The 14,061-nt window shown below is 35.8% G+C and overlaps 1 protein-coding gene across 1 annotated transcript in view; it reads left to right on the top strand.

Annotated features, from left to right (window-relative positions):
- Positions 1-4,183: 4,183 nt before the first annotated feature.
- Positions 4,184-14,061, top strand: part of LOC118753172 — a 177,076-nt gene continuing 167,198 nt past the window's right edge. The window contains exon 1 of the mRNA XM_036488045.1: positions 4,184-4,467. Within this exon, the coding sequence (XP_036343938.1) occupies positions 4,184-4,467 (284 nt within the window). The remainder of the gene's footprint in view (positions 4,468-14,061) is intronic.

Below are 14,061 nucleotides of genomic sequence, written 5' to 3'. Positions count from 1 at the left end.
TCAATTAAATTAAATTAAAATTTCAAAACATGTGGCAACCACCAAAAAAAATATTTTCGGCTGTAAGCCTTCTCAAACCTCTTTCATTTGACAGTCGCATTCGATTCCATGCCTTAGTTTTCGAGTAATACGCGTACAAACATACAGACAGACAAAGAAACATAAAAATTTAAAAAAAAAATTGCTGATATAACTTCTGTTACTGTAATAAAGACCCCCCTAATAGACTAATGAGTCTAAAGTTGACCGCTCTGTGAGTTAAGCGAAGGCAAAAAGAAAAATATTTATAAATACTGAAAAAACAATAATAATAATATGGAATAAATTTCTGACTTAGCTTCGTTTTAATGTCTTTCTATTGCGTAAACTCTCGCTTTGCTTTTAATCTGGTTTGCTCGCTTGCATGACATCACCTCAGCATTTAAAATATTACTGAAGCGGCATTTTTTTAAAATAAAATTTAAATAAAGTACGTACGTATGCACACATACCAGCATGTGATTGTACTTTTTTCTGATATACTACTTGCAAACGTACATTCATATGTGTGCATATGCAAATAAATTGGCAGTAAGTGTAATTTTTAATTACTCGTAGTATTTGATGCTTAATTGTCTTAAAAAATAGTAAAATTTTAAAGCGAAATAAATCCGCTGGCTAAAAAAATACCTTAATTATAGGTGATTGTTGTAAGTAACTAAATTTTATTCCTTGAACTCAAGATTAGTATTCTTGAAATTAAATTTTACATTCACTTCCAATAAAAGTGCCTTCACACGTAGCCAAAAGGCCAACTGAAGCCAAGACTTAATTTATTTGGTTTGTTCATTTACTCGTAGTTTAACTCTTTCTGTCTTTGCATTCGTGTAAAGTTTTTCAAGTTTTCTATACATTTATAAAACAGTCACTATGTATCAAAAAATATGCCGCTGCAGAGGATTTTCAAAACATCCTATAGATTTTATACGGACGTGGATAGGTAGCGATCACTAGAGAGACATAAAATTTTACAAAGAAAGAACTTTATTATAATGCTGGGCATTATACACTCCCATACAATGCTTTTTCGTTTTTTCTGGTTTATTTTTCTCCTATTTATTTAATTTCCATTATTTCTCAATTACAATCATGGTACAATTATTACAGCTATTGGCTGTCCAGAGAGCGCATATTCCGATCTTCTAACAAATGTACATGTACAAGTATGAATATCAAAAAAAAAATATTTTTTCTAACAAATATTTATTAAAATTTTTTTTTCAATTACCATTCTTCCAAAAAATTGTTTTTTTTTTTTTATAAAATAAACTCTTTTCTAAACACTATCCATTATCCAATTTTTTTATAAAAATTTACATATTACTTAGAAAAAATTTTTTCCGAAGACTAGGTTTTTCTATAAATTCATTTTTTGTACTTGTTGTATGTTAGTTTCTAAAAATTTTTGATAAAAAAGCTAAGTAAAAATTAGGTGAATTAAAAAAAAAATGTTAAGTCCACTCAATTTCCTTATGGACGTCAAAACCCTCCGGGAAAAATGTTTCCTTTAGTCCTGAAAGGGTTAATTAAGAAATTTGTATTTTATTTGAAAAATTATAAAAATTAAATTGAGCGAATAAAAAAGCAAAGCCAATTAAAAGCAAAAGAATCAACATTGAAATGCGTGAAAATGAAAATAAGTGAGCACGAATTTCGATTGAAGCGAAATTCTCTGGCAAGATAACCATCACATCACAGATCACTTACCAACCAAAACCTTATAAACGCAAGTTTAAAACTTGGGAGAAAAAAATCATCAAAGGGTTAAACCTTTTCTCGGAGTTTTCAGCATTTTTTTTTTAGTTTCGTAGCCCATTCAATGTTAACAATGTTAATAACAAAGTACAGCTGATATAATGAGAGCATCATAAAATGAAGAATAATAATGGAAATTAAATTTAAAAAAAAAAAACGAAAAAGCATTGTTCTTATTCAAATACATTGAAGTGTGTGTGTATACAAGGGTGGTCAACAAAATGAGTGTGAACAAGTAAAAAAGTCTAAGTTCGGGCGGAGCCGAACATTAAATACCCGGCGCAATTATTAAATATATGTTTTCCACCTTTCCGAAAACTACCGCTACACGATAAGCCGGGGTGTATAAATTTTAAGTAAATTAGCGTCCTTAAATTTGGAAATATTGAAGTTTCAAGCATTACTGAAATATACCGTTATATGAAAAGCGGTCGTAATTTAGTCCGATTTCAATAATTTTCAGCGCTTTGCTTTTATGTGGCAAGCACAATGACCGTACCGAGTTTGGTAAAAATTGGTAGAACGTTTACAGAGACACATATATGTGATCATAAGTGGGCGGTGCCACGCCCATTTTCCAAAATTGTATCATAAGCGTATTTCTTGGTAAAAAATTGTTGCAGGCATCAATTTTGAATAAATTAGCTTTAATATTTACTGATTTATCGAGGATTTCGTATTTTTCTAAATTACCGTTATATGGGATGTGGGCGTGGTTATTGTCCGATTTTAAAAATTTGGTATGTTGTAGCAGGACCAACAACTGTGCCAAGTTTGGAAGAAATTGGTGCAGCGGTTACCAAGATATACGCATGTAACCATAAGTAGGCGTGGCTACGCCCATTTGCCAAAATTTTTTTATATTCTTATTTCTCGTCTAAACCTCATTGTAAATATCAATTTTGAGTGAATTATCTTCAGTGGTTACTAAAATATCGCACTTTTCGTATTTCTGAAAATTACCGTTATATGGGAGGTAGGCGTGGTTATTGTCCGATTTCGCCCATCCGTCCCATGAACAAAAGAAGTCCACGTACCAAGTTTCGTTAAGATATCTAAATTTTTACTCGAGTTATCGTGTGCACAGACGGACGGACGGACGGACGGACGGACAGACAGTCACCGCTTAATCGATTTCTCTTTTCATTCTGATCATTTATGTATACATTTGTCTATATCTATCTCGATTCGTTTTGCCTGTTACAAACAACCGTTATGTGAACAAAGTTATAATACCCTTGTGCACAAGTGCGCTTGGGTATAAAAAGTAAAGTCGAAATTTTTATGCTCTCACCCTCTAGGACTGTTCTATACCGAAAAAAAATATATGTTTACCTCTATTTTTTATTTTGAAATAAAAAAATGTTTAGAGGTCGCTCAAACCCTCAAAGTTTTCCATGCATTTTATATGAAAAAAAAAAACTATTTTTCCTTCAAATGGTAAAGAATTCTTAAGAATCAGTATTTTTCGACCGGACTATGTTTCTCTGCAGGAGACTCCCAATAATAATACCCACTTGTTTATTTAACCATTTTTTCATAGTAACTATAACTTATAGTTCCACCAAAAACCCAGAAAAATGTAATGGTTAAATAAACAATTGGGTATTATTATTGAAAGTCTCCTGAGAATAGCCAGAGTTTTCCCATCGGAGAATATTGCTTTTCCAGAATTCTGTGTCGTTTCTACGAAAAATTGATTTTTTGCATATAAAACACATGGAAAACTTTGAGCGTTTTGAGCACTCTCTAAATATTTTTTGATCTCAAAATAAAAAAATGGGGTATACTTTTTTTGATATAGAACAAGCCTAGGGGTGAGAGCATTAAAATTCCGACTTTACTTTTTTTTTGGACCACCCTAATGTATACTCACTGCATGCTGTACGTGTTTAGCTCTTTGCGAGTCCTATGTTTTTTAATACAACAAATAAGACTTTCTCTGATTTTTTATTTTCTTTACTCAATGCATAATTATTTTAATCCTCGTAAAATATTCTTTATTATCTGAGTAGATAATAGATTTAATCATTATAAAAATTACTCGTTCTTTATCATTTCGATTATACGACTCAAATAATGACCGTAATAAAACTTGAATATGAATGTATTTCATTTGCAAACATACCCTGTAGGAAAATACTTATGAATTTAATGACTTTATCACAGTAGTTAGGGCGTTAGTTAAGTGCTTGGTCTCATCGTCTTCAACATGTTCGGTGCATATGAAATCGTAGTCGGTTGTGACCAGTTAAGTGCCCACAGAGTAATCTAATGTCATTTATTTTTAATAGAAAAATATCATTTTTAATGAAGGGGTAACCAACGAGCCTCACCTGGCTATGGCCCTCTATATTTACTACGTTCAGAGTGTACCCACTTAGTAACCATGGCTTTCGAAGAAGATCCACTGAGACAACAAACTGGTTCCGGTCCTACAAAGGCAGTTAAAGATTCTGCTGGTGTCAACTCGCCAGGGACCATCAATGAGGTGGATTCGATGCCACAGTGGACTGGTACCGAGCACACCGTTAGAGTAGAACTGTATACCAAAACTTTTGCGAGTTCGTGCTTTCAGCCTTATGAATCAAGCCTAAAAAGCGCTGAACTGCTGGAAAGCTTGGTATTAGGTTCCAACATGCGGAAGTTTGCAATTGCTTCTGTGAAGACAAAGTGAGGTTAAATTTTGAAATAGCAGGTCGACGTTTTCCACAGGGTGAATATTTATCTTCTAACTCGCGCAGCTTGGCGGATACTCTTTGAACACTTGAATAATAATAAAAATTACCCAGCATCAATTTTTGCATTGTTTCGACTGCATACATATATAACAATTTACCACACACAGCTACATACAAACGCGCACAAAGTGGAGTATTAATTAAGACAACAACACTAATAACAATGAAGGCCAAAATGGGCAACAATAAATAAAAAGCAAGTAACAAAGAAAAGGCAAATAAGAAAAGTGCCTTAATAAAAATTTCACACAAAAAAAAAAAACAAAACAGAACATGAAACCCGTGAGCGCACTTCTTGTGTGGCGATAAATGAAGCTCCATTTGGACGCTTGGAGTAGCCACTCTACAGCATGAGTGTCTAAAGCATCGTTGCGAAATAAATGGCGCGTAACGAATTTGTGCTAATTTGCCAATTTGCATCAGAGTTGCATGCCACTTTTTTCGTTTCTGTTTTATCAGCAAAAGTAAGAATATTGATTATTTGGGCTAAAGGCAGTGGTGCTGTGAATACTTTGCGCATTCAATTTGCTACTATTACATTTCGATGGTAAGAAAATAGAAGAAGAAATACAAACTACATTGAAATATTCTTTTTGGCTAGAGATAGCGTTACAATCAATTACAACAATATTGAATATCAAAAAGGAAACAGGAGAGGAAATGCAGTTTCTTTGGGTTTCCATATTCAGCCAAGTAGGTACTCAACCGTGCATTTGCGATAGTGCAAAATATATACATATATATATATAGGGTGATTTAGCGCTCGCATTCGTTTCTTGTATTTCTTTCAAACAATTGATGCTACAGGCTTTGGCAAACTTGGTCATGGAGCGATACTCAGTTGAACAACGCGTAAAAGTCCAATCCAAATGTTTAATGAAAATGGTCGTTTAGCAAGGAGTGCACTCCGCTCATTGCGTAATTTTTACGATCAGCACTACCGGCCGTCTGGCTAAATAATGAGCCACAAAATCCACATGTCATTCAAGAAAAAAGTGTGCACCCAAAACGAGTCACTGTTTGGTGTAGTTTTTGGCCTGGCCGAGTTACCGGACCTTACTGCTTCGCAAATTTTTCCGGTAACGCTGTCATGGTGAAAGTCATCGTGACATGAAAACAAACTTTATGGCCTGAATTAGATGCCATGGACCTTGCCAATATTTGGACGGTTCCCCTTGCCCCACACCGCATAAAACAATGGCACTGTTCCGAAAGATGTTCCCATGATGCATTATCTCACGAAAGAACGAAGTCAAATGTTCGCCAAGATCTGGAAATTTGACAACATTGGACTTCTTTCACTGGGGCTACAGGAGAGGTATGGTCTATTCCTGTAAGCTCGAAATCATTCCAAAGCTGAAGAACGAAATCATAGAACTATGCCAAAAGCCATAGAAAATTTTGGTATGCGAATCTAAAGTTGCCAGAGGAGTCGTGATGGGCATTTAACAGATATTGTGATTCATATATACATAAGTGCCATAGACCAAAAAACATGATGAAATATAAAAAATCTTTTTTAATCACCCTGTTCATGTTGACTTTTTCCATAAATGCTATTCCTATGAGTAGCTTTGCTGGCCTGCCTGGCTGCCTATTCCTTTTCACTCCACCACTTCAATGCCATACTTTTACCGTCAATTTGGCCGTTTGCTTTTTCAATTTGTCATTTATATCGCCAAAGATCCTCGACAACGACATGGAACATAGGGAAAGATATTCAATATATGTACATATGTACATATGTATGTTAGGGTGGTCCAAAAATGCATGTGTAAAATTTAAGTACGAATTTTAATGCTCTCACCGCCTATGATGTTTTTATTTCGAAATCAAAAAATATTTATAGGCCGCTTAAAGTGCTAAAAGCTTTCTATGGATTTTATATGGTGAAAACCCCATACAAATGATACAAAATCCTTGAAAATCAATATTTTTCCATCGGAAACTCTGTTTCTCCTTAGGAGACCTCCAATAATAATAATCAATTGTTTATTTTACCATTTCTTAATACTAGCGGTTTTTTATGGGTCCCCCATTGTATTTTTTTGGAGTTATAGCGGACCTATTTATAAAAATTAGTTAATATTAAAAAATTGTTAAATAAAAAATTTTGTATTATTATGGAAAGTCTCCTGAAGAGAAACAAAGTTTCTCGATCGAAAAATACTGATTTTAAAGAATTATATACCATTTCACCGAAAATTTGTTTTTTCACCATAGAAAACTTTGTGCGCTTTGAGCGACGTCTAAATATTTTTTGATTTCAAAATAAAAAACCAGGGGTATAATTTTTTCGGTTTAGAACATTCCTAGGGTGAGAGCATTAAAATAGAGACTTTACTTTATTTGAACCACCCTAATGTATATGCATACATACATGCATATATACTTTTGAATAATGTGTGAATAGCTGCATGTAAATTTCAATTTATTCGTTAGGAATAGTCCATCCATCTGCGCTTGGCCAAGTTTGACATGAAATGAATAGTTGTTTCATTTACGTTTGTTTTATTTGGTTTAGCTACTGTACACATCTACATATTCACAGCAAATTTCTATGCAATACCCAATTTTCTAAAGCAATTTTCTAGCCATTCGGCTTTCTTCCTATGCAATGTTGTGAAAATGCTCAAAAGTAATTAATCTTGTTCGGAAGCCAAAATCATATATATATATAAGTATATATACATACATACACATTTAAATTTGAAGCTGTTGTTGCACATGCAGCACTGCCCATTGCCTGCCTCTCATGGGATTCTGACTACAATTTCCAGTGCATGTATAAGCTGCAAGGTTTCGCTTTCACTTCAAATTCTATATATTTCCCATAAAGTAATTCATCAGTCGGTTGGTTCCCAAATGCTGCATGTGCATACATTTACAATTTTCCATTTTCCATTTTTTTTAGAATTGTTTAATTTGTTGAAAGCTTGAAATACGTACCTTATCTGACCCTCTGCTGCTCCTCCATTGCTCTCCCTGCGCACTTTTTTCTGGCTCATACCATATCTAATAGATGACTGTAAGGTAATTGCATTTAGTTCTCATTGCTTAGCTGTAGCGTATGTATGTATGTACGTATCTATTTTTATTAGTATTTGGTTGTTGATTGATGTGTGGCAGACGTAGACAAACAATTGCTTATCGATTATTATCCGTCTTTGTTGTTGTTATTTTCGACTTTTTTTTGTGTACTCTATGGGTTACGTCAATATGACTTTGCTCATTTTCAAATAGTTTAGTCTCATATTGCAGGTTTTTTTCAATACTCATACAATATTTTTCATATTTATATTGCGTCGTGTCATTTGATCCCTATCGAAAATATTTGGCCAGCGCTTGTTGTCACCAAAATTCTCCGCCATACAGGGTGTGGTTCAGCATTCCGAGAAATTTTCCAGCATATTACCATGGAACTAACTACACAATTGCTGCTCATCTATTTACGATAATCTTCTACACATTGCCACGCACGAGCAGGTCTCTTTGTTTGCCCTCGCTCCGCGTTACACTTGAAATACAATCTTCTGTGTGTGCTGCAAGCGCTTAGCCTTGTAGTACTCGGTTTTATGTTTCTGTTAGATAATATGAAACATGTGTTCGAAGTAAATTTTCTGGCTTTTAACAAAATCTTACAGCATTTTTTTCGAGTTGTATAAATCTATGTACGGTCTGTTTTCAGCTGCTTAGGGTCGAATGCAAAGAAACCCGCTCAAGAGTTTCAATATTTAAAATTTCAAAAAAAAAGTGTATTTTTTGGTATTCGAGTTTCTGAGAATTGAATGGAAGAAGAGCACCCACGAATTCTGAAAAAATTGCAAATGAAAGGTTTATTTCGAAATGTAACTATGGGCACTCACGGGCAGTCTGCACACTCAATTCCTACATAAAAGTAGGAAGTCTCAAATTTTCAAACTTCATACTTCATATGCCGAATTTACACTCCGCATTGAAAAGATAAATACCTATGACGATACAATTTCCACTTTTATTTTGAGTGTGATGCTATTGGGGGGTTTCATGCCCAAATAGTGTTTAAAAAATGTTGTTATTTACAATGTAAAATAAATAAAATATCTAATGGAAAGAAAAAATATATACATATATATTTTAAAGGCTTTAAAATGTTTTTACTTATATCGATGTATAGGGTTACCGGAAAAGTCATCCTATATATTAAAGGCATTATTATTTAGGTCATCTCTGGTTAATTTGATGTTGATGTACCGGATTTTAGTGCCATCCGCAACGCAGAGTCCCCGCAGTTCCCGACTCCTGTACTGGTATCAGTTGTCGCATACCACCGGCCGCGGGACACCAAACAAAAGAAATATCTTTTCTTCGAGAAGCATACAGATGTCCTTCGCCATGCCAGTCCGTGAGGGAAACAACAGCAGAATTTTCGAAAAGTAATCAACGACCGTCAAAATATACTGATAGTCTTGGGTCGACTTCACCAAAGGCCCTACCAGAACTACACAAAAACAGACCGAATCAGTTTTGACACCCAGGGCTCACTATTAGAAACCTCATCTATAACTGACACACTACGAGACAACATATCTGGAACCATATGTTCCTTCCCTTCCGGTGAACAATCTCAAAATCTTACTATTGAAGCTTCAAAGTTCAACCCGCCAACCTACCACAGGAATCCTTCAAATTATTAAGCAAAACCAGTGAATAATTATCTGTAATAACTGTGCACCTAGCACCCTCAACATATGGTCGCAATTTCTCAACCGCCCACAGCACCACTAGACACTCACTTTCCGTCGTCAAGTAATTCTTCTCGTTTTTACTCAGGGACCTACTCAAATACGCTATAACCCTCTCACCGTCCTCAAATCTCTGGGTCAACACTGCTCCTATTCCGAAATCAGACGCGCCTGTTTCGATTGTGAAAGGCCCCTCGAAGTCTGGGCAGCTCAAAACCAGCGCTGTCACCACGCGCAACTTCGCCTTCCTAGGGTTCATTTCCCAATATTGCTTCGTTAGCTTGGTGAGAGGTCTAACTAACTCTGCGAAATCTTTAACGAACCTACGGTACCAGGACACGTTCTTGGGCCTCTCGATGTTAATCGTCACTTCAACCTTCTTCAGATCTACATCTAGGCCGTGCATGTCTACCACGTAGTCTAAGTACTTTAATTCTGACCTACAAAAATTGAATTTGGCCCTATTAAATCTAAGGGCTAGCTAAACTATCTAAGGCTACCTGCAAAATTTCCAAATGCTTCTCAAAATTATCGGTGACTATAATGATATCGTCCAAATACAGAAAAGACATGGAGCTCTATTTCTGGGCCTATAACTGAATCTATGAATGGTTGTCAGCTGAAACAGACTCCTACCTGGTACCGTGAAAGCTGTAAAGGGCCGCGCGTGCTCCTCCACCGGAATTTGCCAGTAAGCAGCAGTGTTGCCGCGAAACATTTTTAGTGGTAGCTAAATTCCAACTAAAAAAGGGCTAAAAAAGAGCTAAAAATCGTTGTTGTGGCTAAAAATGGTAGCTAATTTTTTTTACCTACATCTTATATATAAAAATAAGTGCACGTTTTTGGTGTGACAATATAACTTAAGGGCTTCACCGAATTCAACCAAATTTATGCGGCATTTTCGGGCCATCATGCAGATATTTTATGTGGAGTTTGCCCAAATTTGGAAAGGGGCGTGGCATATGTATGTATCTTATGTATACAAATAAGTACACGTTTTTGGTGTGAGCTTATAACTTGAGAACGGCTTCACCGAATTCAACAAAATTTATACGGCATATTCAGGCTATCATGCATATGGTTTATGTGAAGTTTTCCCGAATTCGTAAAAGGGGGTGTGGCACCTTCCATACTAACTAAAATTTTGTTGTTGTATATCTCTTGAAATATTTGTCGTAGAGTACTGGAAGTTGGTATAGAGGTATAACAAATAATTCCATACTCATGGATAAAAATGGGCGGTATTGGAAAAAAGGGCGTGGCACCTCACATCTTATATATAAGGAATAAGTGCAAGATTTCAACCAAATTTATACGGCATAGTCGGGCGATTATGCAGATGGTTTGGGTTAAGTTTCCCCGAATTCGGAAAAGGGGGCGTGGCACCACCCATACTAACAAAAATTTTCTTCTGGCATATCTCTTGAAATATTTGCGGTAGATTACTGGAATTGGTAGCTATACGTGGCCTGTTCAAGAGTTGGCATTCCAAATTGTTTATTTATTCATACCCAAGATGGAAAAACAAAAAATGTTGTATATCCAAATGTGTTGGATTAAGATTTAAAATAAAGAATCAAAAATTTTGAAATGAAACAAATGATAAATTTTCATATAGAAAAATTCCAGGACTTTTCATTCGTTTTTCAATATTTAGTGTAGAGAAGCACACCGGGGTACTGCTAGTATAAATATGTAAGTATACACGCAAACATTTTCTATAATTACTGGTATAGAAAAACAATGAACTCTGAAAAGAATTAATATTTTATTCAACAAAAAAACTTTTTGTGTAACACATAAAGCATATTAAGGGCCGCCAACTTACCAATTTTAATGTATAGTTAAATCGTTAACGGATAAGATAACGGCCCAGAAACGTAAGGAACATACATGGACATATGTTTACTTGCCTTAAAGGAAAGGCGTTCGCTTTATGAGCGAAGAGTTAAATTCATGAAAATCGTAAAAAAAAATTTTAATGTCAATGATGAATAAATTTTGAAAAGGGCTAAAAAAAGGGCTAGGGGCAATTTCAAATTTTTGTGGTCAAAAAAAGAATTTGGTAGTCAAATTTAGCCACAAAACGGCTAAAACGGCAACACTGGTAAGCAGATATAATGTCCAGACTAGACAGGAACCAGGCGTCTCTTAGCTTGTCTAAGGTCGCCGAAACATGTGGGAGGGGGAACTGTTCTTCTCTGTGCATTTATTTAAGACCCTGTAATCTACACAAAACCTAGAAGACCCATCCTTCTTTTTAATCATAACTACCAGGGACGTCCAAGCAATATGCGACTTCCCAATGACACCCTTGTCGAACGTGTATTTTATTTCCACGTCCATACGCGACTGTATGACGCTTGCTTGACAGGTTCGACTTCTGCTTTAACCCTAATCCGATGCTCGACAAGCCTTGAACGCCCGGCCGTCGCCGCCAACGACTCCTGTTCCGGTTGAGAGAAGACCAACCTCATTTTCATTAAATCCGGGATGATACCCACCTTGGTCTAAAAATCGACCCCAAGAATGAAACACTTAGGAAAACCGGGAACTACGCGACACTCTAGGAGGACCGACTCTCCTCTACCTCGGTAGGCAACGAAACCGAACCTAACATCGAAATATGGTCTCCATCCGCCGCGGTCACTTAGCGCAAATTGTTTTAGGACGACACCCTAATGCCCCATGACCGTTCTCGATGCCCCAGAATCCAACAACGCCCTAAAAATGGAACTGAAAATCTTAATGTCCAAGTACGGACGCTTATCGAGGCTGTCCGTAACCAACTGAACACACGAATCACCGAAACGTATTTTAGTACACGTTTATGATCCATTTGACTATCAAACCTACTCGTAATTAAAAGTGAATAGTAAACATACAATTAAAAGCCCTTTAAATAATTTTACCCACCACATAGTTAACGGATAACTTTAAGAATAAATGAACTCAAAACGAAAACCTGGAGCCAATTTTTTTTCTTTGATTCATTGCTGCACTGCACAGCCCAACACAACAAAAAAAAAATTTGGTTTTTAGGTTAATCTCATTGCATAATATTTGTAATAAAAATTAAGCTGGAAATGGCCTAAAAAGCGGTCAGATGTTTACGCTGACAAGGGTCTAAGCGTGGAGATGGTTACGTAAGAGACAAAAATACAAAATGCACCTAGTTTGCTAACACTCTACGAATTGCTTTCGATTTATTATCGGCATGCATGTGTGCGTGTCATAATTACACACGGCATCTTCTTACTGTCACTTCAAGTTACCAAATCCAATTCAGTATACGCGTTGCAACGAAAATCAAGGTTAAATGCAGCAATTACATCACACCGGGCAACAGCAGGCAAATGCAATCGCCACAACAACTCGGTGCATGAATGCTAGAGTGTTCGTGCGTGTGTGTACGCGCCTGCGTTTGAAATAGACAGCTGAGCCGCCGACAGGCGTTGCAAGTATTTTGACACTTGAACTGTCAGCTAGCCATCATGGCGGCGACAAAGAGACTTAGAGAATTGGAAGCAAGCTTAGCAAATCCCCCCTCCCTCACATTTTCTTAGTATGTACATATTGTTACAAATTTGTTGGTTGCTGACAGAGCGTGGCACCCTGAAGAGGGTCTCCAACAGGCTGAATACTTGATCAAATAGACAATCAGCTACGTTGTTCATGTGGGGCTAATCCCATTCAAGCGGCACTCAAAATGTTCACAAAAGCTATAGAGTTACGATGGCTGGGCGGGCCAACCACCCCAGATTGCAGCTTAAATAGATAATAGCACAGATGCGTTGAATGCAACGCGGTTCATGGATGATGATGACGACGAAAGAAAAGGCGACACAATCTACATATGCATGCCTGCCTAACACTGTTGTTGTTTTGACTGCTTTGTACTTTGAGAGCTCAATTTTTTAAGCTGCTTTCGCAGCCAAAGCAGCGACACACTCATTCCTCGCTCGCACATACATACATACATAGTTACGGTGACCAGATTTCTGTGGCGAAAAATCGGGACATTTCTAAACCATCGAATCTGAACCTAAAATTTTGTTTTAAGAATAAAATAACATAATATCATTTAATACAGTTTTATGTAAAACCAAACAAGGAGAAAAACTTGAAAAATGGTCGCAAAAATGTACACAATATATCGAGCCTTAACCGCCGAAATAACGTAAGCGACATTTTTTTTCAAAATTTTCTTTTTGATGCCGAAATATTCCTAGAGCATCTAGATGCATTTCTGCATCATAAACAAATTTTTTCAAAAATAGCGCTTACGTTATTTTGGCGGTTAAGGCTCGATATACTGTGGCGCGAATATAAATAGGGAAAAAACATTTTAGCAAGTTTTAACTACTTTTCTTTGTTTAAAAATGTTTATGTTTTTTATGAATATATAACCGACAATCTAAAAAACATGCATGTAAATCAAATTTCAAACTTTGTAGAACATTTATAAGAATTCAATGAATTTTAATAAATGTTGATCAAAATTTTAAACATTTTAATCAGATTTTCTAGATTTTTTTTGAGTATGTAGTTTAGTAGCCCCTTAAATTTTAGTGTAACAAAGTGCAAGTTTGAAGTAGCTTGGACTTACCGTTGATTTATGCCAATTTTTTGTTCTCGCATATTCTTCCATACAAAGTATGTTCAAAATTTTTTTTTGTATAGAAAAAATGGGCAATACCATCAAAAAAAAAAAATACCAAAAATCAACGGTAAGTCCTAGCTACTTCAAATTTTCACTTTGAATTGAATGGGCTACAAAACTGCATACTCAGAATGTTGAT

Source organism: Rhagoletis pomonella, unplaced genomic scaffold, assembly GCF_013731165.1.
Source record: "Rhagoletis pomonella isolate Grant_MI unplaced genomic scaffold, Rhpom_1.0 Rhpom_scaffold_00002, whole genome shotgun sequence".
NCBI lineage: Eukaryota > Metazoa > Arthropoda > Insecta > Diptera > Tephritidae > Rhagoletis > Rhagoletis pomonella.
This window is presented reverse-complemented; position numbering and strand designations above follow the sequence as displayed.